Genomic DNA, 27,614 nt, shown 5'->3' with positions numbered 1-27,614 from the left:
ATAATTGCTTTGACAGTATTATAGATACTGTGCAGACATATGGGCCAGAGCAAGAAAACTCTAGTGTCACCCACTCACACCTTAGTTTTAGTGCATAAGCTAGTAGTATAAGCTACTACCGTACATTCTCTGTACTGTACATTATCTTCTGTTGGCTTGCCATTATGTCGGCTAGGCATGATGATAGGCTCGCCACGCTAACTTTTCCATCCTGCTACTGTTTTAGTGAGGATTTTTTTTCCATTATAGGTAATAAAAGACAAGCAATTTTAAAAAGCAAACATTTCACGTGCTTTGATCGACCCATTTCTATCAGGTCATATACTGCACTTCTTCTTGATGACATGATGCTGACAGAAGGATGACAATGAGATCAAAGACAAAATAAAATGCCCTTTTTTACAAACTTTAAATGACTGCTGTTTTAACAAAGTAGGGCTGCACTATTTTAAAAAAAAACATTTCTTTGTTTCTTTGGAAGGGAGAAAATAAAGGCTCCCCCAAAATCACCTATAGTGAATAAGGAGAGTCCTGTTATTCCAATAACTTCTGAAGTGAAACTTATTTTGGTTCTAATTGATTTCGTTTTCAATTTATTTCCCTCACTTCAGAGCAACATTTTGGGGTAACCGTGCAGCCTTACTAAACAGCACAAAGAAAAGTCTGAAAACTAAAAATAATAGATGAGAAGTTTGACGGAGGATGTGGCGGCGGGCGGAGGTCTGGTTGTTGTTTGAACCAGATGGATGACAGGTGCCAGTCTTACCTGCCGCCAGGCCCCCAGGTATCTTTTGGTCTCTCATTGTCATCTGTGTCAGCAGACAATGTCCTGCATACAACCATCAGCTTTAATATACATCAACCAGCATTGCACATTTCTAACTGGCAATCAGGTTGTATAACAAATATGATGCAATGATAGAGTCACTAGGCTAGAAGACTAATGAGTGCATATTATGCAAAATGTGCTGTTTGTCTGTGCAAATCTGCATGACCCTGTGCACATCCGTTGGCATACGAGCCTTCACCCAATGTTAACTAAAGCATAGCAAAATACATGCAACTATTGTGCAAGCTAAAATAGGTCTAAATAGACTCTACAAGGCTCATTGCATACTAAAAGCTGTAGCACAGAGCTACCATAAATGACAAGCCAACAGATTAATGTGTGTTAGCGTCCATAGTCTAGCTGCAAAAGATGACTTTGTAAAACTTTGACTGACTACGGCAATGTCCTCAAACTGTAAAACCTCACACAAGTCTTAAACAGAAAACATCGAGATGACATTTTACCCTCAGTATAGTCCTGAATTATCTGGCATCTTAAATCACTGTAAGCCTGCTGTGAACTTTCTAGGAACAATAATTAATATCTGAGGTCAATCAGATTTAACCCACGTGGGCTTAGAGTTTAAAAGCTATAATTACATTTTTCAAATGTCTGTAAACCTGTCTGTGCTAAAATGTATCAAACTGCCACCTTCTCAACTCAATTAGGGACAAAGAACGCATAAACGGATTGCTTTCAAAAATGTATAATTAATCTTTTTAGGACTGGTTGTACTTTGTGAGTCTCAAAAGATGCATGGTTAAGTTTTGGTGTCAGCCCATTTAGAATGAGAAGTATGGAGATTGAAGAAAAGCCAGAACACCTGCTTTGTATTCTACTCTGCTGCTCGTCTGTTTTTCCTTGAAGGACTGATGTTGATGATATAGCTTACCTGTGCTTGTAGAGGTAGAAGGCAAATCCGGAGAGGATAAGGGCAAAGAAAGGAACTAAGATGGCTGCTGCCACAGAGCTGCTGTTTGTGTAAGGGTTTGATGGGTCCATCGGCATGGTTACAGGGTCTAGGGACAAAGACACAGATAAACCAACACATGCATAAACCCCTGCACACAAACACCTCCTTGTGCATGGTTAAAAGAAGCTTTCTGCATTGTTAGTTTCTCTCCTATGTCCATTTAGGCTTAAGCGACATTTATTTTATATGATTTCAAGGTTCAAGGTTCTTTATTTGTCACATGCATAGTTATACAAGTATAACACACAGTGAAATGTAGCCTGACACGCTCCTCGACATGTGCAAAAAAAATTGTGTAGAGGAAGAACATTATATATATATATATATATAGTATAAATGTGCAGTAGTAGTAGTAGTAGCAGATTTAACTGATAAAAAGACCTCATTAATATTAAATCTTTTAGTGCTTCCATAATGTTAATACTGATGGTGACATTACAAAAATGCCCACCTTGTCTTGTCAGATAGAACTTGCCAAAATCTTTACTGTGTATATGGCCCTGGTAGACAAACGTCTTCTGGTCCGATTCAGCAGTAACCTGAAAAACAGAAGTACAATTTAATAGGAACTTACAGTACTGTGAAGTATACTGTTAATGTAATATACAGTATACTGCATGCAGCCACAATTTGCATGATCAATTATTTAAAGTGTTGTTTTTATAAATTGCATTAATGTAATAAATTCAATAAACGGTTTCATGTTGGGTATACTTTTGATGTACTACCCTTGACAGTATAATGGTTCGGTATTTAACACTATCTTCTCACAGCAAGAAATTTATGGGTTTGAATCTGGTGGTGAAAATTCTTCTCTATAAATCTTGCCAAAATGGTGACTTGAACACATTTATTTAGATGTAAACCCTTCATGCAATTTTGTTACATAAGCACAATGTCCTGAAAAAAAGTGGTTGCTGCAGATGGCTGTCCCTCCCTTTCTTCCTGTTCAAAGGGAGTTTTTCCTTCCCACTCTCGCCAGCTGCTAGCATAAAGTGAGCGGTTTGGTTCTTGGGATTTTCTCTCTATTACTGCAAGTCTTTTACCTTATAATACAATGGCATGACAAAACTGAATTGAACTGAAGCCTGTTTATTCATAGAGTTCCTCCATGTACTCCAGCTTCCTTCCTCAGTCCGAAGTGTTGCCGGTAGGTTAACTGGCAATTCTAAATTTGCTGTAGGTGTGAATGTGAGAGTGTGTGTCTTTGTTAGCCCTGTGATGGAGTGGCACCTGTCCCGGGTGCTTCTTTGACAGGTGAGACAGGCCGAAGCCCTCCTGCAACCTGAAAATGGGTTGATGGATGAATACCACGTCCTCTACACTGTGCTCCATATTCCGCTCTCTATCAACCCCCTTTGCTCCACTGTTCATCTAGTTCAGAATTTGAGGACTGCTTTATTCCGAGAGCAACAATCAAAATTTCATCTTCTGACTGTAAGATTGTCTTTTTCGGGAATCGGAATCTCACCGAGCCACGTCATCACTTTCTTTCATTTGCATCCAGATTAGCTGTCTGTCTGTGCGTCCATCATTCCTTCCTTCATTCTTTCTGACACTTCTTTCCTTCATGTGTGTCTACAACAATCTTTTACAGTTCCTACACACAGTTACTCAGTTTTTCACTTCTCCTCTCTGTCAACATGTCAAACATGACCAGCTGTCTGTCAAATTTCTCAGCGATACAATATGTAGACCAAAAAAGTCCCAGCTTTGAATATCAATTTTGAGGTTGCATATTTCTTCACATTTGCATCACATAATGAAAAAGTGGGCTTTTTTTTTCATCATTTGTCTGGTTTTCTTAATCAAAGCAGTTGGAAACTAATGTATACAACGTTACGTGACAAAAAGAAATTTGGGATACATGGAGAAAATGCGGAATAATTATTGAATAACTCAGCTCCAGATTTGTGATCCTGTGGAGAGTTACATGCTGGAACAATATCGTGTTGAGGATATTAACTTCTGGAGTTATACACATGCCTGGGCATCTCATGGTGACAACAAGCCATGTCCAAATTCACTCCCACACTGACTGATTCATTCCTGCCTGTATGACAGACAGGCAGCTGTTTACTGAGCAGTGACACCATCATTTTGTGAAGCATTGCACAAAGTCAGTTTCCACAATTATAAATGCAAGGATTTGTTCTGAAATATGCTATAATGGGTGGTACAGGCACTCCTCTTAAAATGCCCAGCTGGGAGGGCTTAAGAGTGCAGCTTTGGTTGCTATGATACGGAATATCCACAAAAAGAAATGTGTTGCCAGTACCTGACTCTAGATGACTGATGCTTACTTGGTGGATTCAGAACAACGAAATCTTTATATCTGTATTATTATATTATATATATCCACATCACAACGCACCTCTTTGACAAGAAGCAAAAAATGCTTGATACGGGAAAAGAAGAGGAAGTTTTCTTACATATCCATCCATGGCCCAGTTGTCATTCTTAAACTTGCTGTAGTAGTGCTCTGTTGGCCCTTTCACCTGGTAGACCTTCAATAGCAGCTGGTTTTCCTCTGCCTTGTAGGTACCTGGATAGAGATAGAGAACAGTTAAATATACAAATAGCTTGGCTAGCACCTTGTTTTTTTTGTTAGCGGTTCGAACGTTAGAAAGCGGTTAGAAATGCAAAGAGAAAGACACAGAGGCAAAGGTGCAACTGGAAATTGAGAAGTGAAAAGACTGACAGAAAAGTTGATAAGCAAACAGGAAGAAGAAGACACTTTGACACTGTTTAATGATCATACTCTATTTTCTTCACCAGGCACATGACACATTACGAAAGGAAAAAGTGACATTTACCCTTCAGCTACACGTCTCTACTTGGTTACCTACACAACACAAAACTGCTGCTGTTTAATATGACAAGTCCATTTAAGTGAGACATCAGAAATCTAAGATGAAGATACTCGACTGGCTGACAGTTAAATTCCATTTTTTACCAACTAGTAATTTTTTTAACACATAAATCTATGGTTCGTAAAAATTAAACAGAACAGTGTTTAGAAAAATGTGCAATATAAAGGAACGTGCCAGATTTAACATAGATAGCAAGGATGCTTTGCTAATATTGTGCAAAGAAAATCAGATCTTTAATAACCTGCTGTGTATTTGCACCTATAGCAGCGCTGCTTCTGTGATATTTACACTACATTTAATATATGCAAATCTTACCTCACTGACAACAAAGTCAGTGCTATGAGAAAGTTCAGACCTTCACATCGTATAAAATCAAGTAATTTTTTAAAACTTTTTTCTATATTTGATGAGATTTTGTCACTCTGTATTTCTTTATATTTTGCTGGGAAAATGGGTCCAATGTAAACATAATTGGAAATAACAGGCAAAAAAGGGAGACAAAAACTTAAGAGCGTGATAATCACTATTTGGTATGACCACCTTTATTCTTCAACACAGCCAGGAATAGTTCTCCAAGTTTCTTAAAGGACATTCCAAAGGTCTTCTTTGGATGTTGGCTGCCTTTTGTTCCATTCTCTGCAAACATGATCCCACACTGCTTCAATAGGTCCGGGGTTTGAGGAAGACAATCCATGACTCAGTGTTCCATTGTGGTTTTTTTAATGCAAGTATGCGTTTACTATATTGGAAGTGTGAGTGGGATCACTGTTATGATGAAAAATTAAGCTCTTGCCAATCAGTGGCTTTCCAGGCATTACTGCATGGTCGATTCTTGACAGGCATACTTCCACGAAACCATTTCTGATCCACTGAACGGCCGCATGTATCTCTCTGGTCCTGTGTCAGGGTTTTGCTCTATTTTTTTTCCTATTCCTTAAGGACATGACTTTCAAATAATGTTCATCTGCTGTAGACAAAATTATTTGGTCCTTCACTTTCTTCTTTTGTGCTCTGTTTGTCCTGGTTCCTTGTTGTTTTAAGGACATACTGCACACCATGTTGAGATTTGCCAAATTTGTGGCAGCAGCTCTTTGGGAATCACTTTGTTATTGCAAAAATACTATTTTATGCCTGTTGAACTGTGTTACTTTTTGTTATTTTTCACAGATTCAACTAAAGAAAAGGGAACAAATTATGTGCTTTTGCAACAGGTTGCTAGTAACAAAGTGTCTAAAGATGCTATTTAAAATGGACTTTTTGTTTCTGTTATGTGTATATAAAACTGTGGTTTATCCCTTAAGTAAGGTGCCTCCTTTGTGCTTGAATGAATTGTCAGCCAGTCCTAAGTGACTTTAAAATAAATAAATAAATAAACATTCTTCTGGAAATGGTCCGGTGAAAGACCATTTAAAAAAACAAAACACAAGGCCGGGCTCCTTGGAAACAAAATGAAAAGAAATAAGGGGTGGCTCAAGACTATTGCACATCGGCGTATTTCAAATATAATTTATGACTTGTAATACTTACATCAGCCTTTGTTTAACTGAAGCAACAAACTGACTCAAGTGTTTCTTGGTTCTGTTTTATGTATAAAACTGCATTAATGTGTTTCACACAGTCTGAAAGTAGAGCACTAGCTCCTCTCTAACAACACTCAAAGCAAATTTATGAACGTGAATAATAAATTTTGCTTTGAGTGCTTCCTTTCTTGTTTTACCTGACAATCTGATGGACACGCCGCTGGCTTCCAGTAATGTGATGTTGACTCGACCACTGGTATCATTGAACCCAGTAACTGTAAAGGCAGTGGCCTGTCTCTTCCCAAGGTACTCATAGAAGCCGCTCCACTCAGAGTTCGGAGAGAAGACATCCACTGGAACTGCAATGAAGTCAAAGGCACAAAACAGGAGGAAATCTAAAGTTTAGCATTTGCTGTTGCTATCAATATCATTAATGTCACACTGTTTTTTGGATATTTTTGTCAGCTATAATCTGCACCCTTTCCCTGTTTAACACTAAATAACATTAAAGGTCACAAACAGGGAAGAAACATTTATTATTATTAGGATTAGTCATAAATATTTGACAAGACAAGACACAGCACTTCTACCTTTTAGTTACTTCATAATTGAACAGGCCAGTGTGAGTTTGTCTGAATCCTACATTTAGAAACAGGACTTCTTTAAAACACAGCAGCTGCAGGATTCATGGAAGATCAAAACTGTCTCCTTCTAAATGCATATATTGATTACAAAATCCTACTTAAAACCCATAAGGCATTAAGTGGTATTTCACCTGAATGTTTTCACTGATTTATTTGCTGCATCTCAGCTGTACTTCACAGCATTTCACTGTCATCCTATAAAATCAAAAAGCTCTGTGGAATGAACACTCACTGCAATCTCAATACCCTCTTTGAGGAATACTTTGTCTCAATCTCGTTTATCAAAGCGCAATTTAATGAACTCTGTTACAAACATGGGTAACACGGTACATTTGTGGTGGAAGTGAACTCTGCATACCACGAATCTTGTTCTTTTGGACATCTGTATCTCCTCTGCCTTTGGGATTGACTTTGACTCCAACTGAAACATTAAAATAAAACACAGAGATAAATGCTGTTTGCTTGACATTTAAAGTTATGCAGAGAGAGCATTTGGTAGATTTGGGAAAATATAAGTATGTGACGGGACTGAGCAAACAGGAAAAGCACATGTTAAAAAAACCCATTATCTAATTGCTTTGCCATGTGCTACTTCAAGACAAGAGACAGAAAACTGCTGGCAGTCCATTTCCTGTCTGGGTATTATTGTCTTGTTGCTATACACTTGTATATCACGACATTCACAGCCATCAGTTCCTCATCTTTGAGAACAGATAGCGCTATGAGTATGTGATAAAAAATATCAACAACATTCATACGCCTGAGGCTGATTTCCCAGAGCATGGAAATAATATTAGTGTGATAAGCTGTATTTATCTTAAACCATATGGGAATATGACATCCATTCTAGATTTTAGGCAACATATCAGCACATTTTACAAGCAGTGCATTTTCAAGATACAATCTGAATACCTTTGCAGAGCGGTGGTTTTCCTGACCATCTACCATCACTTTTACAGGCTCTGTGCTCTGAGCCCCCAGCCAGATAGAAACCTTCTTGACAGGTGTAGATCAGAGTGTATCCCAAGGTAGGCAGGTCCATAGATCGAACATCTACATTACTGGGGGTCTCTGGCTGTCTGCATGAATGGGCTGAGTGACAGGGAGGGGAAAGAGCAGTTATCATAAACATATCCATGCTTTAGTTTAAAACAAGATAGGAAGTTTTTCTCCACTAAATTACAAATACAACCACCAACACTGACTTTAATTAGCTCAAGTTGGGTTTTTTTACTGATGTGCCGAAGATACAAATGTGATTGTGCACGGAGTTTTTCCTTACCTATACACTCAGGTTGAGTTCCACTCCAGGTCAGGTTTTCTAGGCATGTTCTTGTCGTTGAACCGAGGATGTGGTAGTTTTTGCGGCACTTGAAGGAAATCTTACTGCCAACCTATTTATCATAAAAAGCATGATAAAAAGTCTTCCCCCAGCCTCTAAAACTCCATATAGTAATCACAATAGTCATTCATCTTGAACGTACCGCTAAAACCTTATAGCACATCCATTTTTCTAACTTTTGTTGTGATCATGAAGTTTATCAAACATTTAAACTTCGATTTTTGCTCCTGCATCACGTGCTGTGTCTGTGTTGTTCTACTGGTGTTAGTAGTCCTCCTACTCTTTATAGAGTTGTCAGGGGAAATATGATATGAAGATGATATCCAATTATGCCTTCACAAATTGAAGGATTTGCATGTTTGCTTAAACTCCATTAAGGATTGGACAGCCAATATATTCCATCAACACATTCTTATCTCTTCTCCAGACAGCTTGGTGCAAAGATAAAAGAACCTTAAAAACTTTGAGCGTTAGCTTTTCCCTGGTGTTTACTTTTCACTTGCATATGAAGTCTCTGATTCTTGGTTCAGACCTACAGTACTTAATCTCATTTGAGGATGCATGCATGAAAGTGGTAGAACATTGATGCCATTTGTTCACAAATTATGCTGAATTTTCTTTTATATAACAGATACTTGTAGTGGCCCTTCATCATGTTAACAAAATATCTGCAAAACTGCCAAAGTTAAACATTAATCCCATCATTTTAGTAAAATAAAGTGCTTACTATTCACAATCTTTTATCTGAAAGTCCATACTTACAGTATAATAAATACCTCTTACTTGAAAAAAACTTCAGCTGGTGCTATAATGTTCTTACCTGAATAAATTAGTGTTCCAGATATGTAATGAATTATACATATGTTTTAGTGCACTAATAAATGTTTCTTACTTGAAAGCCTTGGGCCATGACTGGGATACCATAAGCTGGAGTTCCTGGATCACGACAGCTGTTGAAGGCTGGGTCTGCAAATACATTTACACAATGAACATTTTTAGAAATATTTATATCTTTTACAGTCTTTTCAGTGTCATACACTTACCGGTTACTTAGTTAGGTACACTTGTTTAGCTGGTTGTTAGTGCAAATATCTAATCAGTAAATCACAGTGCAGGGCCTCGGTGTGTTTACTGTGGGCCGGTAGACATGTCCATGTCTATCAGCCCACAGTATATGGACCTGTTGAATTTCAAACTGAGCATCAGACTTTGAATGACACATGGTGTTTGGTGCCACAAATCCCTGCACATCTGTAGGGTTCACAAAATGCCTTGTTGATGCCAGAGGTCAGAGGAGAATGGCAAGATGACTTCAAGCTGATAGGAAGACTAACTCAAATAACTGCTTGTTACAACTAAGGTATGCAAAAGAGCATATCTGACTGCACAACACACTGAAGCAGAAGGGCTACAGAAGCAGAAGACCACACCAAGGTGCTGCAGCTGGTGTAATGTTGTGGGGGTACCATTCGTCCCATTTGTACCAAATGGACACCACGGACTATGTGACTATTGTTTACCCATCTTCTGATGGCTTGTTTCCAACAGGTTAATGTTGCGTCATGAAGCTCAGATCATCTGAAAAATTGGATTCTTGAACAAGACGATGAGTTAACTGTAGTCAAATAATCCCCACAGACATAAGATACTATCAGTCTAGTATAGCACCTTTGTGATGTGGTGGAACGGCAGGAGTTGTGTGATGCTATCTTGTCATTATGGCTCTGAGGAATGTTTCCAACACCTTACTGAATCTGTGCCATGAAAAATTAAGGCAGTTCTGCAGGCAAAAGTGGATCCAGACCAGTACTTGCAAGGTGTAACTAATAAAGTCTTTTTTTAAATTGATTTTTGACTTATTGGTAAGACTTCAGGCACTTAACACAGAAGATTATTCAATGCCTCACCACTATCAGAATACATTATAGTAAATATTAAATATTAAAGTCTTAAGAAGTATAACTTTTCTATGTAAGCACCCAGTTAGCACTTAAATCTGAACAACATGCAGTAACATAGAAAAACACATTTTTAGCAGAACAACGTGACAGAAATTCTGTGATGGCCGTGCTGTTCTCGCAAGACTGATTTAATTTCACTTTTTTCCTTGTAATTGTACAACTTGTTCCAAAATAAGCTCCACACTTCCAAAACAGCAAACACAAACACTTCAATTTCACATCAAAAAGTGAAGGACTGCTTTACAAGATAAAATCTTGTATCCAAATGCTGACATCAAAACTACACACTTCATCAGTTGACGAGATAATATCTTCAGCTCTAGGTATGCAGGAATACTAATGCCAAGATGTGAATATGAGTAAGCTCTACAATCTTGTTTACCAATAATCTGATTTCACACAATTTTAATCATAATATGATAAAATGTTTTCCTTTGCAGTAGACAAATTGTTCATCTAAAATTGTGAAACTACTGGAATATGTATTTATGATTTATGTAAGCATTCTGTTAATGTGTCTAAGTCTTTATGCATGATTTTCTGTGTGTAATGCAAAAGTGTGTTGGGAGCAATATACTGACCAGATATCTCAATTTCCTTTAACAAACTGACACTAACGCATTTATAAAAGCCCAGAAAAGCACTGAAATCTTACACTGTTTTCTGTAAATGTCATATCATACATGATAGGTCATTTTAACTTGTTTAAGCTTACCAGATCTCAGTTTCCTGACATGTGGAAACAAAAAATCTTCTGGATGTTTATGGTTTCACGCTGGACTATCATCAAGATACTGTAAAAAGTCCTGTATCCAGTATATATGAAGTATCTACATCTAAAGCTGAGGCAGCATCTCTGTTGCATTCCTATATACATTATGGGGCATAAATATGAAGTCAGCATATTGTTTACATTTAGTTACCTATGCAAGCTGGTTGTTGGCCACTCCAACTTCCATCTGCTTGACAGACTCTGGATGCAGAGCCTACGAGCAAGTAGGGGGCATTGCAGTAGAACCTGACCTCTGACCTATGTAGGAAAGCAAATATTAAATTATAATACAAACCCCAAAATTGCACAAAAGTAGGCAGTGATGAGGAATGTTAATTAATTCATCAACTTATCAAAGGGGTTTTGAAGTGAAAAATTAAATTGTGGCAGGATAACGCAAGTAAATTAGTTCCTGTGTAGAGCACAGAATGTAGGAGACATAATACAACTTTTATTCAGTAGCAATTCAGTTATGCTATTTAAAAAAAGAGAATGTATTTCAAGATAGTCGAGTCCCCATTCGGCCATGTAATACTTATGATTATAACTAAAAAGCATAACCACGTTATACACTAAACTACTGTGGCTTATTCATTAACTTATAAACCACTGACCGGTATGAAAAGATATTTCCCTCTCTGAATCCTCCTCCAGGAGAGCCAGGATCACCACATAGGACAGCTTGAAAAGACATAAAAATGGCGATTAGGACTGTGTACTGGTGCACAGATCGGTTAAAAATGCTAAAATGCTAAAAAATCAACACATTACTGTGTTGATGCACAGTAATGTGCATCAACATGCTGCAGTGTATAGTATATGCAGCGGTACGCTAACTTACGCAGACATTGTGGGACGTCTCCTGTCCAAGTCCCATTCCCCTCACAAGTTAACACAGCAGGAGTGGACAGCTGATAACCGTGGAAACAGCTATAGCTAATACTCGATCCCCATGAATGGTCGGTCCCTTCCACCTTCCCATTCTGTACTTGAGGGGGAGGTCCACACTGGATCACTGAAACACATATAACAGCATTATATACAGTAAAATAAAATAATAGGAAATTAAACAGTTCAAAAGATAACATGAGCTAATGCACCACTGCAACACATATCTAGTAGTAGTCTTGCAAAGCTGGTTGTAAGGTTCATGCAGTATACAACTTAATCCCGTAACAGAGGTGACTGTTAGGGTTCATGAACCAATTAGAAAGGAAACTTTCGAGTCGACTTGGAAATAGCAGCCGGGGGTCGAGAAACAAAGCTGGAAATTGAACAACTGGAAAAAGGTCAACATGACTTGAGACTACAGGTGGAGGTGAAAATACATCCTTAGATGTGAAAAAAGCAAAATCTGCAGATGACTGTAATCACCACTATTTGGATATGTATAGAGTTAAAGCAGCAGATGACCCAAATCGCCATGTTTAGGTTACCGAACCAAAAAAACTAACCGATGAACTGAGAGTTTCTGATACACTTCTGCTTCACAAGACTAAAAAAACTCACAATATATGAAAAATATCCGTTTTATAAATCAAACTACCTCTAACCATCACCTTGAATAATTAAATGGACTGCATACCCCTGACTCCGTTTAGCTTTTGCCATTTGTCATTAGCCTTCGGGCTCAAAAACTAACAATACTGTGAATGTTAAAATTAAATATTCAGTAGGCATCCAAGCGGCACAGTGATTTGTTTGCGTTAAAATAAATAGTGTTTTTCATTCATAGAAGTAACTGAAGATCTGACCATATTATTAAAAAATGGACACACAAATGCAAATTCACTTAATTATTCTTTCCAGTGTGTACATGAAGCTGAGCTGCTGTTCATGTAATGTTAATGACTCACACAAACTCAGTCCTATTTAGAAACTCAATTTTGTAAATGACAGTTTATATAACTAATATTGGGATTAAATTGTCCGACACATCACATAGGCAAGTATGCATTTAAAAAAGCATTTGTTACACACAGAGAATTTATTTCTGTGATGACTGGAGGTTAAAGGACTTTTTACAAGATTTTAAGAAACTCGCTGTGAGTGTTCATACATGCAAGAGCATTTTTATGTAGCTGGATATGTGTGCGTTTAACTTCATAACACTCCGACAAACATCTCTGCGTGTGCATGTGCCCGACTCCCCACGATAATGATAACCATCTGCATGGTTTCAAACATCTAATAAAGCCAGTGTAATTCTCATCTAACCAGGAGACAGATGGTTTCATGCTCCATTCATTCTGCTATGATGATATACAATAGACATACCCACACACAGAGAGAAAGAGAGAGTGGCAGATAAGCACAGAAACATCCTGTATATACAGAGGACAAAGCAATAAGAAATTATTGCGCATAAACACATGTAATCGAGAGTAAAAAAATAAGTACCGGTATATAAAACTATCTGTAATTATACTGTATACAGATTTAATTTTTTCTTGTTCATTTTTTGGAATATTTTTCTGTTCCTCTGTTTGCATTATCGTCACTCTTTCTGAAAAAAGTAAAATCAAATCAAAAATTAATCAAGGACACCTTTTGCTAGTACCGAGTTGGACCCCCTTTTACCTTTAGAACTGTTTTAATTCTTTGTCACAGAGAATCAATGCCATATTTTGGCACGACAGTATTACACAGTTGCCGAGAGTTATCAGCTGTGCACCCATGATGTGAATATCCTGTTCCCCAAAGGGACTCTGCTCATTGAGAGCTGGTGACTGGGGAGGCCATTTGAATCCAGTGAACTCATTGGTATGTTTAAGAGGTGATGTGACCTTTGTGACATGGCACGTTATCCTGGTGGAAGCAGCTATCAGAAGATGGGTACACTGTGGTCATAAAGGCACGGACACAGTCAGGAACGCGTTCTTCCAGAAAACGGCTGATCACAGTTATTTTGTCCTTTTTGGACCATTCCCTGTAAACACTAGAACTGGTTGTGTGGGAAATTGGATTAGTAGCTTCTGAAATACTCAGGCCAGCCCATCTGCCATCAATAACTATGCCAGGTTCAAATTCCCTAAAATCAAAACTTGGACAGTTTGAACTTCAGCAGGTCATTTTGACCATTACTTTGAGTTGCTTTTGTGTGGTTGGCTGCTAAGATATGTATTAATAATAAGGTTAATAATGAATAATAATTCATGATATTAACAATAATAATACCTATAAGTGGTTTGGAGTCCTATGTAAAGCGCCATACAAATACAGGCCATTTACCATTTTTTGTTAATAATACTTCATCAGGTGTACTTAATAAAGTGACAAGTACGTGCATTTCATTTATAATTCTGTGTTATTCTGCCTATGGCAAGCTAATCAACTGGTTGTCTGGCTTTCTATCTCACCAGTGTTGTGAAGAAGCCTTCACCTCCCCATAGCCATCCTTCCAGCCTTAGAAAAAAATTCTATTTCTCCACTCTACAACGTGTCCTTGTTCGTCCCATTCAAAACAAACCTACGCACCTGCACACAAATCAATGCCAATTTCTTAAAGTATGTACATGATTCATCATTTTATTGTTACGTGACTGTAGGAATAATAGCTGGTGGCTAGCCAGCAGTTAATGAAGTTTCAGTTTCATCACAGAATGAATGTTTTCTTCCGCTTAAAAGCAACTTTGTTGTTGGGGAACAAACTCTAGCTGACTAAAACAGAGGAATGCATTCTTATTGACTTGAGCAGTTAATATTCCAGACCAATATTTCTGTGGGACTCTGATGCCCCAAAACACTCGGGTCTGTAATTGAAGGTTCCTGAACTCTTTTATTTCCTCTTTGTCTCTTTTCCTTGTTGTGAATTGACTACGGTGGCTTCACAACCCAGAGGAAGAGGACTAACTCTCATCCCTGCTTGCTTATGCGCCTTTGCTCTTCCCTCCATCATTGCGCTCGCTGACTCCTTTCCCGATCCTCTCTTCTTTCCTCTCACGTCTCCACACTCTCCTCTTTCTTACACTCTGGTCCCCTGCCTCCTTTCTGTCTGGGTACTCCCCCCCTGACTCCCTCTAACCCTTCTTTGCTTTCTCCCTGCACTTCTCTTCGTTGGCCTTCTGTCCCAGCTCCAGTCCTCTTTCATCCTCTTCCCCAGCTCTCTTGGACTCCTTCTCACACCATTACTGCCTCTCCCTCCCTCCCTTTGTCTTTTAAGCATATCTCTCTTGGTGCAATTCACCCAACCAACAAATTTTATGGGCTTAATCCCTTTTCTCACTGTGTGTTTACAGGTTTGGGGGCAGGTATTGATTTGGCTCTCTTTGTTTCTCCCATCACTCGCTTCCTTTCTCACTTGCTTCTCCTTTGCTTTCTCCTTGTAGCCTCACTGATGGCTCATCACATTCACTGTTTTTCTTTTTTCATTTACTTGCTTTACACTCTCTTTTTCCACCTTCCAATTTCTTTCCCTCTAAATCTCTGGATTATGCATTGTGTGTTTTTGTGTCTCTCTTCTCTAATCCATTGTTTTCTTCCGATACACCCCTTCATCCCTTACCGCCCCTCTCCTCCTCCTAGTCTCCCCCTCTGTCACTCATTGTCATTCTTATGTCTAAGTCCCTTTGATTCCCTTTTGCCTGCAGTTCGATAGGTCCTTCATTAAATGTGTCTATGGGTGTCTGTGTGTTAAAAAGCTTTCGTCACAAAATGAGATCAAATGATCGATGAGGGGATGAAAACAGGGGAGTTGAACATGAGATGGGGAGATTTAGAAAATGAGAACTAAAGGAGAGCAAAGAGGAAAGACTTTTCTAGTCTATAGCCTGTTTCTACCTCTGTATCTCACTGGCTCGTTCCCATTTTTCCATACCACCTTTAACTTTTGCTTCTCAGTTTCCTCCCCAAGTCACATGCTCTATCAGTATCACACACTATCTTTTACTTCTGCTTTTCCTCTCTGCACCTCTTTCTGCTTCCCTCTCAGTAGCCTCTATCCCTGCTTTCTCAGTTTTTTTCATCTCAGTTCAAAGCCTCTCCAACTGCAGGAGCCAGCAGGAGATTTTCTGTTTGTGGGAAGAAACGGCAGGGTGGATCTCAGGAAACATTCCTTTTTACTGTTGTTGAGTATCATAGTCTAAACTCTAAATATGGCCTGTTGTAAAACTCTGAGCCATTTCAATTTAATGCATTCCTTTTTTATTTTCCCCTTTGTGTTTGTGGGAAAACAGAAGGTCTCAGGAAATAAACCCTGATTTAACACCCTGTTATAGTGAGGAGCAATGTTATTCTTCCTTTGGCCTAATCTTCCACTTCTTCCACTAATGTACTGTTGAATTCACAAGCTGTTATTTACTATACCAGTTCTTATTGCAATACTGTTTTTCTTAGTTAAATTGCCCTTTGTTTTTTGTGCACTCTACCATTAACTACTATCACAATTCTTCATTGTTTGCTACCATTAGAAGATCTCATTACATTGAGATTTGACACTATAATATGTCGAGTCCATGTGCTTTTATTATTTCAATGCAGAATACAAGACAACTTTTTATACTTTCCGTTCTGACTATGAATCAAATTCTGGGACAATTAGCAAAGGTTTTTAGGAAAGAAATCGGAATATTCTTGTTTCACTTTTTTGGCAAATCATAGACATTTACAAAAGGAATCCCTCATTTTTATTTTCATATATCAGAAAATATTAGCATATACCTTAACTTCTCTATATAACCAGTGGGCTAATCTAAACAAAGCTTTGCATCAAAACACACATACTGCACTTATTAACATCTATATGTTACAAAAAACATTTATTATAATTCTCTCTTTTTTTGGGGGGGATTTTATAAAATCAGTCCAAAACAGAAATGGACATTTTTTTTCTACCACTCTGAAAAAAAAAACATGTTTTGTAAGCAAAATAGCTCAGAATCTCAGAACTGAACAGAAAAAAAATATTTCTGCATGTAAGCATGTAAATTTTCAACAATATTTATTTTATTTAGTTGGTTTAGTTTAACATTTCATGCTTTTATCCATAACTATGGAAACAGTTATGTATTACTTCCTCATACCTTTACAGCTGGGTTTAGTTTGGTTCCAGGTTCCATCTTTTATGCAGCGCAGAACGTTGCGTCCATGTCCAGGTGGTTCCATCAAGTGACCGGGGTTGCAGCGGTAGATCACTGTGTGGTTGAAGTTAAACTCTCTTCCTATATAGATTCCATTAGCTATTGTCCCAGGATCACCACAACTGATCACTAAAGGAAGTAACAAAAATGTTATGGTATAAGTGAGCCTAAATCTGTCATACAGTGGTGTGCCAGTAAGCCTGGAGCTGTGGATGAGTGCAGCATCATTTAAAACCAAAGCGTAAAAACTGTGCTTTCTAAAATGTCATAAAAACTGTGCTTTCTGTTTACTCGAATTTCTTTCTCCTTCCTCACTGTAACTTCCCTGAAGCACATTCCAACTTCATTCTATCTACCTCCCACCTCCGTCTCCCCCTTTCCCTACACATCTGTCTGCCTCTGTTAAACTTTACACTTTAAAATCTCCCACACAAGAGACCTTGTGCAGTTCTGAAGATACACAGCAGCTGCTTTCCCAGTCCCTGAACAATTTATGCTACTCTTGAACCACTTGCTAAAGAAAAACACTGCCATACATATAACAATAATGATAATATTTTAATCAGCGCTTCTACGCTGCGTGAGAATCCCATGCTGTTTGAACTAATCACTCAGACAGCAATGATCATCCTACCAGTGCAATCTGGGGGTTGTCCTGTCCACGTCCCATTGGTTGTGCAGTGTCTGGTGGTCAGGCCTGATGTTTTGAAGCCTTCCCAGCACGTGTAAGCCACTGAGCTGCCGAAGGTGATGCCATCACTGAAGACAATTCTGCCATGTGCTGGGGTGCCAGGGTTACCACAGGATACAGCTGAGTGGTGAGGAAATACCAATCAGCGTTGATTAAACTCAGCGATAATATCGGTGTAAGCAATACTGTCTTCCTGTCCCTCAGGGATGATCAGCTGTGGGCTACAATAATGAGATTATCACTAGAGTCAGCTGGAAGTAACATAAAATATCTCCTTGAGGTAGTGAAGCTGATTAATGATTAAAGGCTGTTGGGCTAGGGCGACCCCAAAGCTGAGCGCTCGTCCCCAGGTGAGACTTTTACTGCATGTTTCTGTCTCTCTCCATTTTCACTATCCAATCAAGGCAGAAATGCATAAAATAATGTAAAAAAGGATCCTTTGCTTTTCCTTTGCTGATCCTTTGCTTTTAATTACAGATGAATTACAGTTGTGTCGTAGTGAGTGAGGGGAAGTTGTTAAAACCCCTACATCACTAACGTTAACCTCCAAAACGCCACTGAGCCAAGTACAACACCTGTAAAAGATCCAAGGTCAGGTGCTGCCTGGTCGTGCTTACTGTTTGCCAAAACATCTGCGAGGTACAGCAACTGTAGAGGAAAACAAATGATGGCAAGAAGCAGCACTGGGTCATGCAGCAGGACTGTGGAGCTAATTATCAGTCAATACTTGTGGACAATGTCCTTCCTGAGTCATCTTTGGGGAGAACACAGTTGCAGAGATGAGAGCACAGAGAATACAGAAATATATTTCAAGATTGGCTGTGTGCTTGACATTGGAGCATTCATTAAGTCACACTGGTGTTCATGTTCACAGCTGCTTCAACAGTTCCTCTACTAAAGCCTATAGTGAATCTGAGGGGTTCCCTTTTATTTTGTGGAAAAAGTCACCCTCTGTGATGTTTTCTTTTGAGCCACGGATGTTTTCTTTGTGTCTGAGCCGCAGCTGGTCTTGTAGATTGTAAGACAAAATTGTCAGGGGATGGTTCATGAATGCAGCCGGGAAAGCACTACGGCTCTATCTAGTGAGCCATCGACCTTTAGTCTGCTGGCACAGCACATTAACAGAACCGACAGAAATTAGCACCCAGCCACAGCACATTTCCCTAATAAGATCATGACAGCTGACAGCCTTTAACAATCAAACACCTATTGATGGCATTCATTAGCCAGAACTCTTAAAAGCCTCGTTCAAAAGTACGTGAGACAGCATGTAGGTGGAGCACATCATACAAAGCTGCATGTGCGTCTATGACAGCAATTTCTTTGAGTAACAGTCTGTAGATGAGTGTGTATTTAATTGGAAGTGTGTATGGATTTCTTTGCATTTGTGTGTGTCAGTGACAGATGTCTTACCCTCTCTGAATCAGCTTTTAACCACTATTAGCTTAATGAAAAACAACTGTAGACAGACAAATAATTACCTTACACAATCACAGACAATGGCACACACAAACACACTTCTAAGGTGTTTGTGTGTGTCTGTACGACTGACTTGATATTTACGTCAGTTTTTCAACATATGCAAGCAAGTCAAGACTTACAAGAGGTTAAAATTAGAGACTTTCTGCAGTTTCTCAACCACACGCTTTCCACAACAGCTTTGCATAATTTCAGTTTAGAGCTCTGTGTCTTAAAGTTTCAGCCACCTGTATTATTTTAAACACATACAGTCTAAAGATAATGATTTCCAACAGGAAGAAAAAAAAACCCACAGCAATTTAGCAGCTAAATTTACAGATAACAGTAAGTACGCTTTGTCCTATTGTTAGTATACCGGTGACTTTTTGTGTCACAGGCACATAAACAAGCACTGATACATTGTGACTCCCTCTTCCTCAACCTAGCAACTCAAATTGGTGCGAGAATAAATCGTCTATCCAATTGAATTTAAAATTTGCATCAGACTACAGTGTAGACCATGTCTGCTTTACTCGGCCTGAATATCTGTGGTGAAAATTGGCAAGGCTACACAGGCAGCAGCTAATGGTTCCAGTGTCTCTACAGTTATAGGGGGACCCACTTTAATTTTCCCTGGATTCCCATGGGTTCAAAGAGTGTCTTTGGAAACTGCTGTTGTCGACTATAGAATGCCGTTTATTAACACAGTGCTGTCAAAGATCCAACTTATTTACGAGTGACACACTTCAATCCTTTGCATCTAAGCATGAACACAAACAAACAAACTTGAGTCTTCATATTTTAAATTCAACAATCGTCTTACATTATGCGTCTCTGGTGTTACATCTCTGAATTTTGAGAACATATTAAAATGACCACTTATGGACAAACAACGTTGTTAATGATTTATTGTTGCGTTCTTGCTGCAGAATTTTAGACCGCAGTGAGGAACTGAAAAATCAGCAGAGGAATTACACTCACTCAATAGCGTATATAATGTTTATTTATCTTACTTTATCTAAATCACTATGACTCTCACAAAAAAGAAAATACTTAGGATAAAGATCTAAATGATTAAATCCATATATCACGCAGACTTTATAAGCAAATCTTGTTTGGTTCCTTTTATATCAGGGTATATTTTTAAGGCAATGTTTTATAGAATCTAGTCTGAGGCCCAAAGGTAACCTCAAAAGAGACAAAGACGACTTGCCATCAAAGTGTATGTTTTCAAAACAGACAGTTCAGCATGTTGTCACATTTAAATTTCTTGTATAAAGCAAGCAGCAGCCTTTTAAAGGCTCTATATAAATAGAATACAGATAAGAAGACCCCATAAATATCTATCTCGAGTCAAGTAGATAGTACTGCTTCGATTTTCAGCACTATGACAGAAAATAACTAAATAAATAAAAAGTTCTATATGCTGTTTAAAGTGTAAGCTGCAGTTTACGTTTCACTCAAGTTCAAGTGCCAAACTTTCACCTAACATGAGGAATATAAATGGTAATTTTGACACTTCCCACCTTGACAGACAGGCTGTGTACCACTCCAGGTGCCATTATGAAGGCAGGTCCTCTCGGCTGACCCAATCAGGTTATATCCTGCCTCGCAGCTAAAGCGCAAAAGGCTCTTGGTTTTAAATTCCTCTCCTCCTATACGGGCACCATGAGGAGGGATCCCTGGGTCTCCACAGATTCCAGCACTCACACCTACAGCAAGAAAGCAAGCATAAAGTTAATGTACCAAACTCAACAATGCTCTTAAAAACCAAATGAGTCCCCCACCCCCCAACATAATCCTGGACTGCTGCGACACAAACATAGAAACACATCAAAGCACATCAATTTGCACAGTGGATCCAAATACACTTGCTGCAGTCATGTCCATTAGTTCTAATAGGTTTTAGTGAATTTGTGCAACTAAATGGGAAAATGCTAGATCAGGAGGTCGTCTCTCACTGGTATCGTTATGCTAAAAATACACGCAAGCATTCATGCTAGAGGTCAACAACATCAACTAAACACCATATGCACTGGAGAAATTGCAATGACACAATTTGCCTGCTTACCCTTTTCATATACAGTAACTCACACATAGATGCACATACTCAGACACGCAAACTTTGTAGAACTGTACTTTGCATTTAGGCTATACCAAATTGTTCTAGCATTAAAAGCACTGAGCGTGTTACAATTTTAGCAGCTTAAATTCCATCGGTAGGGATTTGTGAGTTTAACAGGGTACAGCGCCAAATGCAGTGTCTTGCATCTCAATGAGTTCTTCAGCTGCAGGATGTATTCTGCCCTGCTGAGTGCTCTGTTTTGAGGCCAGCAGAGTAAGCTTATTGCATTTCAGCTGTTGAGACTGTTGATGCTGAGTTTAGAAATGATCGGTTGTAGTGTTGTGGGATCTGTGTAACCCCAGTGTAGAGGAATGCTTACAACCTGAGAAGTGAACAAGGACTCTGCCACCTCTCTATTCCTGCCTGTTTCTAACATGTGCAGTTCAAGCCAGGAAATATGCCCTGTAGTATAAAGTGTGCTCAGTTTCCAGCATGTAAGAGATCACCGTGTCTCTGTGTTTGTGATAAATTGCAGCGGTAACAAAAATGACATAAAATACTTTGTCACGATAATTTACACAAGCAAAACTGTCAAATGGTGGCATAGTCATAAATTTGTAATGCAATAAAAAGCATATAAAAACTGAAAAAAGTTTTTTTTAACAGCTTGAAAATGTTCAAATAATTTCTCCCTTCATCTTTTTTTGTATAACAAATGGGAGGACATGTGCGATGAAGGGCAGCGTGGTCATGGGGTGGTTAGTTCTCAGTAAGCTGGAAGGTAGGTAATTATAATCAACGATATAAACAGCTTGCTGCAATTTGTCACTTATTAAATTGATTAACTGATTTAAAATTATGGCGTCGCTTCTGGTATGTTATCCATGTCTGGAACTGTGGAAAGTGGAAAATCGAATCTAGAGATAAATATTCATAGAGCACAAGGACTAACTTTCGATCATAATATGACGTTTCTTAGGTGACTGTCTACCACTGTCATTTCCTCAATACAGTACATCACAGTCTCTGATCTAAAATCAAAAAACAATACGGTGAAGAATTGAGTGGTTCTGAAACACACAAGGAGCCTGTCCGTCAGTCAGAGATACCTGTCAGTTCCAGTTAATACTTCACAGTATATTATGCTGAGGCAAAACAAAGATGTCTTAGTGCTGACTTGCCTGTGGGGTATGGCTCACTGTTTTTGTTCTAGATGGGGTGTTGCTGTTTTTTTAATAGCTCAATCTTTTGTTCTCAAAAAACACTTGTTTCATTCTTCAATTCCCTGAAATTCTACTGTTTTTACCTTTAATCAGTGAGTCTTTGCTATTCTGTAGCCTTTACTGGTACTGTTTACCATCTGACAAGATCTCTGCATAGTATGTATACACTAGCAGTTAAAAGTTTGGACACACTTTCTCATTTTATGTTTTTTCTTCATTTCTACTACTTTCTACATTGTAGATACATATTGAAGACATCAAATATATGAAACAAGATATATAGAATTATGTAGCAAAGAAATTTTTTTATAAATAACTCTAAATATGTTGTATATTTTAGATTCCTGAAAGTAGGGACCCTTTGTTAACAGCGCTGCAAACCCCTGGCCTTCTATCAATGAGCTTTATGATGTAGTCGCATGAAATGGTTTCACTTTACAGGTGTGCGTTGTCAGGATTCATTTGTGGAATTTTTTTGCCTTCTTAATGGGGTTGGGACCATAAGCTGTGTTATGCAGGTTGGTACACAGATGACAGCCCTATTTGACAACTGTTAGAATTTATATTATTGCAAGAACCAATCAACAAGTAAATAGAAACGACAGGCCGTCAGTACTTTAAGAACTGAAGGTCAGTCAGTCCGGAATATTGCTAAAACTAACAACTGCTACAATGAAACTGGCTCACGTAAGGACTGCCCCAGGAAAGCAAGAACAAGAGTCACCTCTGCTGCTGAGGATAAATTAACCTGAGTCACCAGCCTCAGAAACTGCAAGTTAACAGCACCTCGGATTAGAGCCCAGATATGGACATTACACTAGTGGAAATCTGTGCTTTGGTCTGATGATTGCAAATTTGAGATCTTTGGTTCCACCTGCTGTGTCTTTGTGCGAGACAGAAAAGTTGGTCAGATGGTCTCTACATGCATGGTTCTCACTGTGAAACATAGAGGAGGTGTGATTGTGTGGGGGTGCTTTGTTGGTGACACTGTTGGGGATTTATTAAAAACTGAAGACACACTGAACCATCATGGCTACCACAGCATCCTGCAGCAACACGCCATCCCATCTGGTTTGCGTTTAGTTGGACCATCATTTATTTTTCAACAGGGCTATCTGACCAAGAAGGAGAGTGATGGAGTGCTGCGCTAGATGGCCTGGCCAGCACTCCGTCACCTGACCTTAACCCAATCGAGATGGTTTGGGATGAGATGGACCGCAGAGTTAAGGCAAAAGAGCCAGCAAGTGCTCAGCATCTCTGGGAACTTCTTCAAGACTGTTGGAAAACCATTTCAGGTGACGACCTCATGAAGCTCATCGAGAGAATGCCAAGAGTTTGCAAAGCAGTAATCAAAGCAAAGGGTGGCTATTTTGAAGAATGTAAAATATAAAATGTGTTTTATATGTGTTTATTCATAGTTTTGATGCCTTCAGTGAAAATCTAAAATGTACATAGTCATGAAAATAAAGAAAACCCATTAAATCCCATTAAATGTCCAAACTTGACTGGTAGTGTACATGCAAGCAAACTCTAGAAATGATCATATAATGATGGTGACAGTATGTAGTGGCTCCAAAGTCAGCATGAACCTTTTTGTCTTTGAGACCACCGAATAAGGCGTAGTCAAACAAAACTGTTTTTCTCAGAGCTCAGGGTACAGTAAAGATATAGATACAAATAAACAAATACAAAGAACAGTAAGTAATTTTATCAGATTAGATGGTAAATTCTGTGTGTGTGTGCAGATAATCTTGTAGTCTTCAGTCCAGGTAGTGCTGGTCTCCAGCAGCTCCTTCCCATACATTACATTCTGCTTATGGTTTGGAACATGATATTAGATACCATGCCCGTAAGAGCGCTGTCATCATTTGTAGAACCAATGAAGACAAACATCTAAGACTTTCCAAATTTAAATTGTCGAATAATAATCTTATTGTCTGTAATGACGTCAAATATCTTGGACATATAGCTCAAATACCAGAAGAGTTCTTTTTAGAGCATACTGTACATCTCTGCATACTTCATACTTGTGGACAAACTATAGGAACTATAGGAAGGTGAGTCTGCATAAATCTCATGTAGCCTATACTAATGCCCTGAGCTTATCACTGAAGATACAAAGGTGGCTCAACACCAGCAGGGGCTGGTACAATTGTCTCTTTGTGGGAAGGTGATCTGAGTGTATTTTTTCTTTGTTTTTGTTGATGTGTTTTACATGAGTCTGGAATAAAGGTTGATTGATTGGCACAAATTGCACACTGGTGTTGTGAGCAGGAGCGCTTGCCATTCTGTAATATTTTATATTATCAATTGTGTTCTGCAAAGCCTTATTAAAAAGGCATTTCTGGATACAGATTTCCTTGTTGAAAGCCTCAGTGTAGATGTGGTACATTTGCCTTACGTGTAAAAACAGGCACAGACTTATCGTGTGCTTTGAGTGCGAATATGTATGACAGCAACAGTGAATCATTCAACTTAGCCCTAATCCTGCACAAAATGTAAATCGTGTCTATTAGACATGCAGGTATATCAACTACTTTGACTTTACCAGTGCAGTAGGGTGGTGCTCCACTCCATGTACCATCTTCCTGACAGTGGCGAGTAGCATTGCCCACAAGCACTCCACCAGGTAGACAAGAGTACTGCAGTACTGAACCATATGTCCAACTGTTGGTCCCAGATACTACTACATTAGGGGGTACACCAGGGTCACCACAGGAAATAGCTACAGAGACAGCAAGAGATTGAAAGAGATAAAGAAGGGCTTAGTGTGTGAGTGTTTGTGTATGTCTCTGAATGTGTGTTTGAGTGTGGATGCGTCCAACTATAGATTACAGATACTATTGCTTCAGGTTGTGCAGCTGGGTCACTGCAGAGACAGCAAACAGGAGAGTGTTTTCAGCAAAACAGGGGTGGGATTAATGCAAGCCCTTGTTGTTTTTGTGTGTGCGTGCTTGTGTCAAAATACACAAACAGGGACTGCAAAAAGAAAGAAGTGTAGACATTAAATGTAGCATGAGACAGAGGCGCTAGCTGTTCAACCAAGGTGAACTGGAAGACAACCAAGGATGTTTTGGTTGTGTGATATGCACCTTAACCAATACAAGACAACGTATTATGACTTTGCAACTGTACAATAAAACATATGCACATAAATAATTAAACCTGCCTTGCTTACACCACATTGTAGCATACGGGCATGCAAGTAAAGCTTATTGAGTTTAACTGAATTGCCTGAGAAAACCAATAACTCATCTGAAATTAAATTCACTTCAGCCAGACAACACTGAAAGCATCTCTGCTTTTCTTCTATGTAGAAAACTAGAAAAAAATCATTCCAAAGCATTTAAGCAACAGACGCCCAATTTTTTTCTTCAGCTTCGGAGAAATCTATGTTTTACAAAGCACAAGTTTCTGGAGGACACTGATATGGAACTGCTCTCGATTTTCTATTGCTGCCAAATGACTTGTCCTCCGATATCTCTCCTCACCCCCAAATTGTATTACTCCATCCTCTCCTTGCCCCTCTGTCATCACCCCTTTCCCCCCAATTTTCCGATAAGACCTTGTTTTGCGAATGCAACGCTCGATGCACAGACGCCAAGTGCTTCACCGGTGTCTGCCCCTTCCTTCCTCTCTGTCTGATTTCTCATCTCTACACCTCTGTTCCTGTGTCTTTATTCTAAGCTTTTGTTCACCTTCTGTTCCCCTCTTCATCTGTGAATCTGCTTCCTTCTCACTATCACTCTCTAGTTTAATCTCTTTGTTTCTATCAGCAATGGTAGCTTTCTAACAAGACCACCTATAGCCTTATGAGACACATTCCAACTTTCTTTTTCTGTAAACACACATGGACACAAATCATACTCAAACCTTTACGACTCTTTCTTTCATACCCTTTTCTTTTATGATTACTTTCTTCCCATTTTCTTTCTTGAACCCTCTCGTTTGCTCTCACTCTTTCATCCACTCCTCCTTATCCTACTCTCAAAGGCTCTTCAGGCTATTTCAATCCTCAAATGCCTATTCCAGAAAACAAAAAAAAGAGCTACCTGCTTGTGACTACTTTTTTGAAGGCATGTTCTTATAAAAAAAATCCCAAAACTCACACACACAACAGGAAAGACATGTAGCCAAATATTTCCCCGACTACCTTCACTTGTTCACCCATACCTAGGCAACGAGGGATTGGCCGGTCCCACAGTCCATTATGCTGACATGTAAGGAGTGCAGAACCCAAAAGGTAGAAGCCTCGTTTGCAGTGGATTGATACAGTCACACCATAGCTGAAGACTTCTGGGTAACGAAGGCCGGATTGGCGCACGCCATTCTCCACATGACCGGGGTCAGAACAGTTCACCACTGTACGAGAGAGCAGAAGAGCCATTTAAAAGTATTTACAAAGTTTTTACAATGCAAGCATATATAAAGGTGATGGCTATATATCTTGGGAGCTTTGTGGGGTTGAGTACTGAATACTCAATTACCATTTAACAAAGTTACAATTTCATATCATGCATGCTGCTCTGCTCTGGTCTTCTTTAAACTGCTCTTTTGTCATACCCTGCTCTGTTTTTTGAAGCATTTTGTTCCCTATTGCCTCCTCCTGTCCCTTGTACTTTTTCTCTCTGGGTAGATGCCAGTTCAATAAGAGTGGAGTTTGATTTTCCCCATGTCGCAGGGGAGACTGACATTCACTCAAATTCAAGTCCATGGGGGAGACGCCTATGTGTGTTTGTGTGTGTGTGTGTGTGTGTGTGTGTGTTTGGCACCCTATGGGAACAAAGAAAGTTTCAGTCTTATAATTGACAGCTGCTGCTGTGAGGTAAAAAGAGGGAGGGAGAGCAGGATAAGACAGAAAATGTGGGGGAGATGGAGAAAGCAAGCAGGCAAGCGAGGATGAATCGCTTCAGTGGGAAACCCATGTGAGCAACTACGTTATATCGATCTGCTCTCATGACTTTGCAAAATGCTTGTGTGTGTGCGTGCTTGAGTATATCATAACTGTTACACTACCAGGGGTCTAGAGAGTTTTGTACTGTAATGACCGTGCATGGTTAGCAGAGGAAAAGAGCATGTCTCTGGACATGTACCCAGCTGTGTTTGTGCACGAATGAATTTATTAGTTTATTTGGAGATACACTGATTGTGTCTGAATTCATCTTGCAGATAAGATTTTGTTGTGT

The 27,614-nt window shown here is 39.0% G+C and overlaps 1 protein-coding gene across 1 annotated transcript in view; it reads right to left on the bottom strand.

The window, feature by feature from the left end:
- csmd1b (CUB and Sushi multiple domains 1b) overlaps positions 1-27,614 on the bottom strand; it is a 208,127-nt gene that overhangs the window by 9,445 nt on the left and 171,068 nt on the right. Inside the window, exons 54-69 of the mRNA XM_085452803.1 lie at positions 26,602-26,790; positions 24,977-25,153; positions 20,667-20,852; positions 17,626-17,802; positions 16,935-17,120; positions 11,756-11,929; positions 11,529-11,595; positions 11,066-11,172; positions 9,074-9,147; positions 8,122-8,233; positions 7,752-7,931; positions 7,198-7,260; positions 6,393-6,554; positions 4,235-4,347; positions 2,254-2,341; positions 1,722-1,848 (exon numbers count right to left, since the gene is read on the bottom strand). Of these exons, the coding sequence (XP_085308929.1) occupies positions 1,722-1,848; positions 2,254-2,341; positions 4,235-4,347; positions 6,393-6,554; positions 7,198-7,260; positions 7,752-7,931; positions 8,122-8,233; positions 9,074-9,147; positions 11,066-11,172; positions 11,529-11,595; positions 11,756-11,929; positions 16,935-17,120; positions 17,626-17,802; positions 20,667-20,852; positions 24,977-25,153; positions 26,602-26,790 (2,182 nt within the window). The remainder of the gene's footprint in view (positions 1-1,721; positions 1,849-2,253; positions 2,342-4,234; positions 4,348-6,392; positions 6,555-7,197; positions 7,261-7,751; positions 7,932-8,121; positions 8,234-9,073; positions 9,148-11,065; positions 11,173-11,528; positions 11,596-11,755; positions 11,930-16,934; positions 17,121-17,625; positions 17,803-20,666; positions 20,853-24,976; positions 25,154-26,601; positions 26,791-27,614) is intronic.

The sequence above is a fragment of the Copadichromis virginalis genome, linkage group LG1 (genome assembly GCF_057382275.1).
Source record: "Copadichromis virginalis isolate Kocher_CV1m ecotype Utaka linkage group LG1, C_Virginalis_male_GT1.1, whole genome shotgun sequence".
NCBI lineage: Eukaryota > Metazoa > Chordata > Actinopteri > Cichliformes > Cichlidae > Copadichromis > Copadichromis virginalis.
This window is presented reverse-complemented; position numbering and strand designations above follow the sequence as displayed.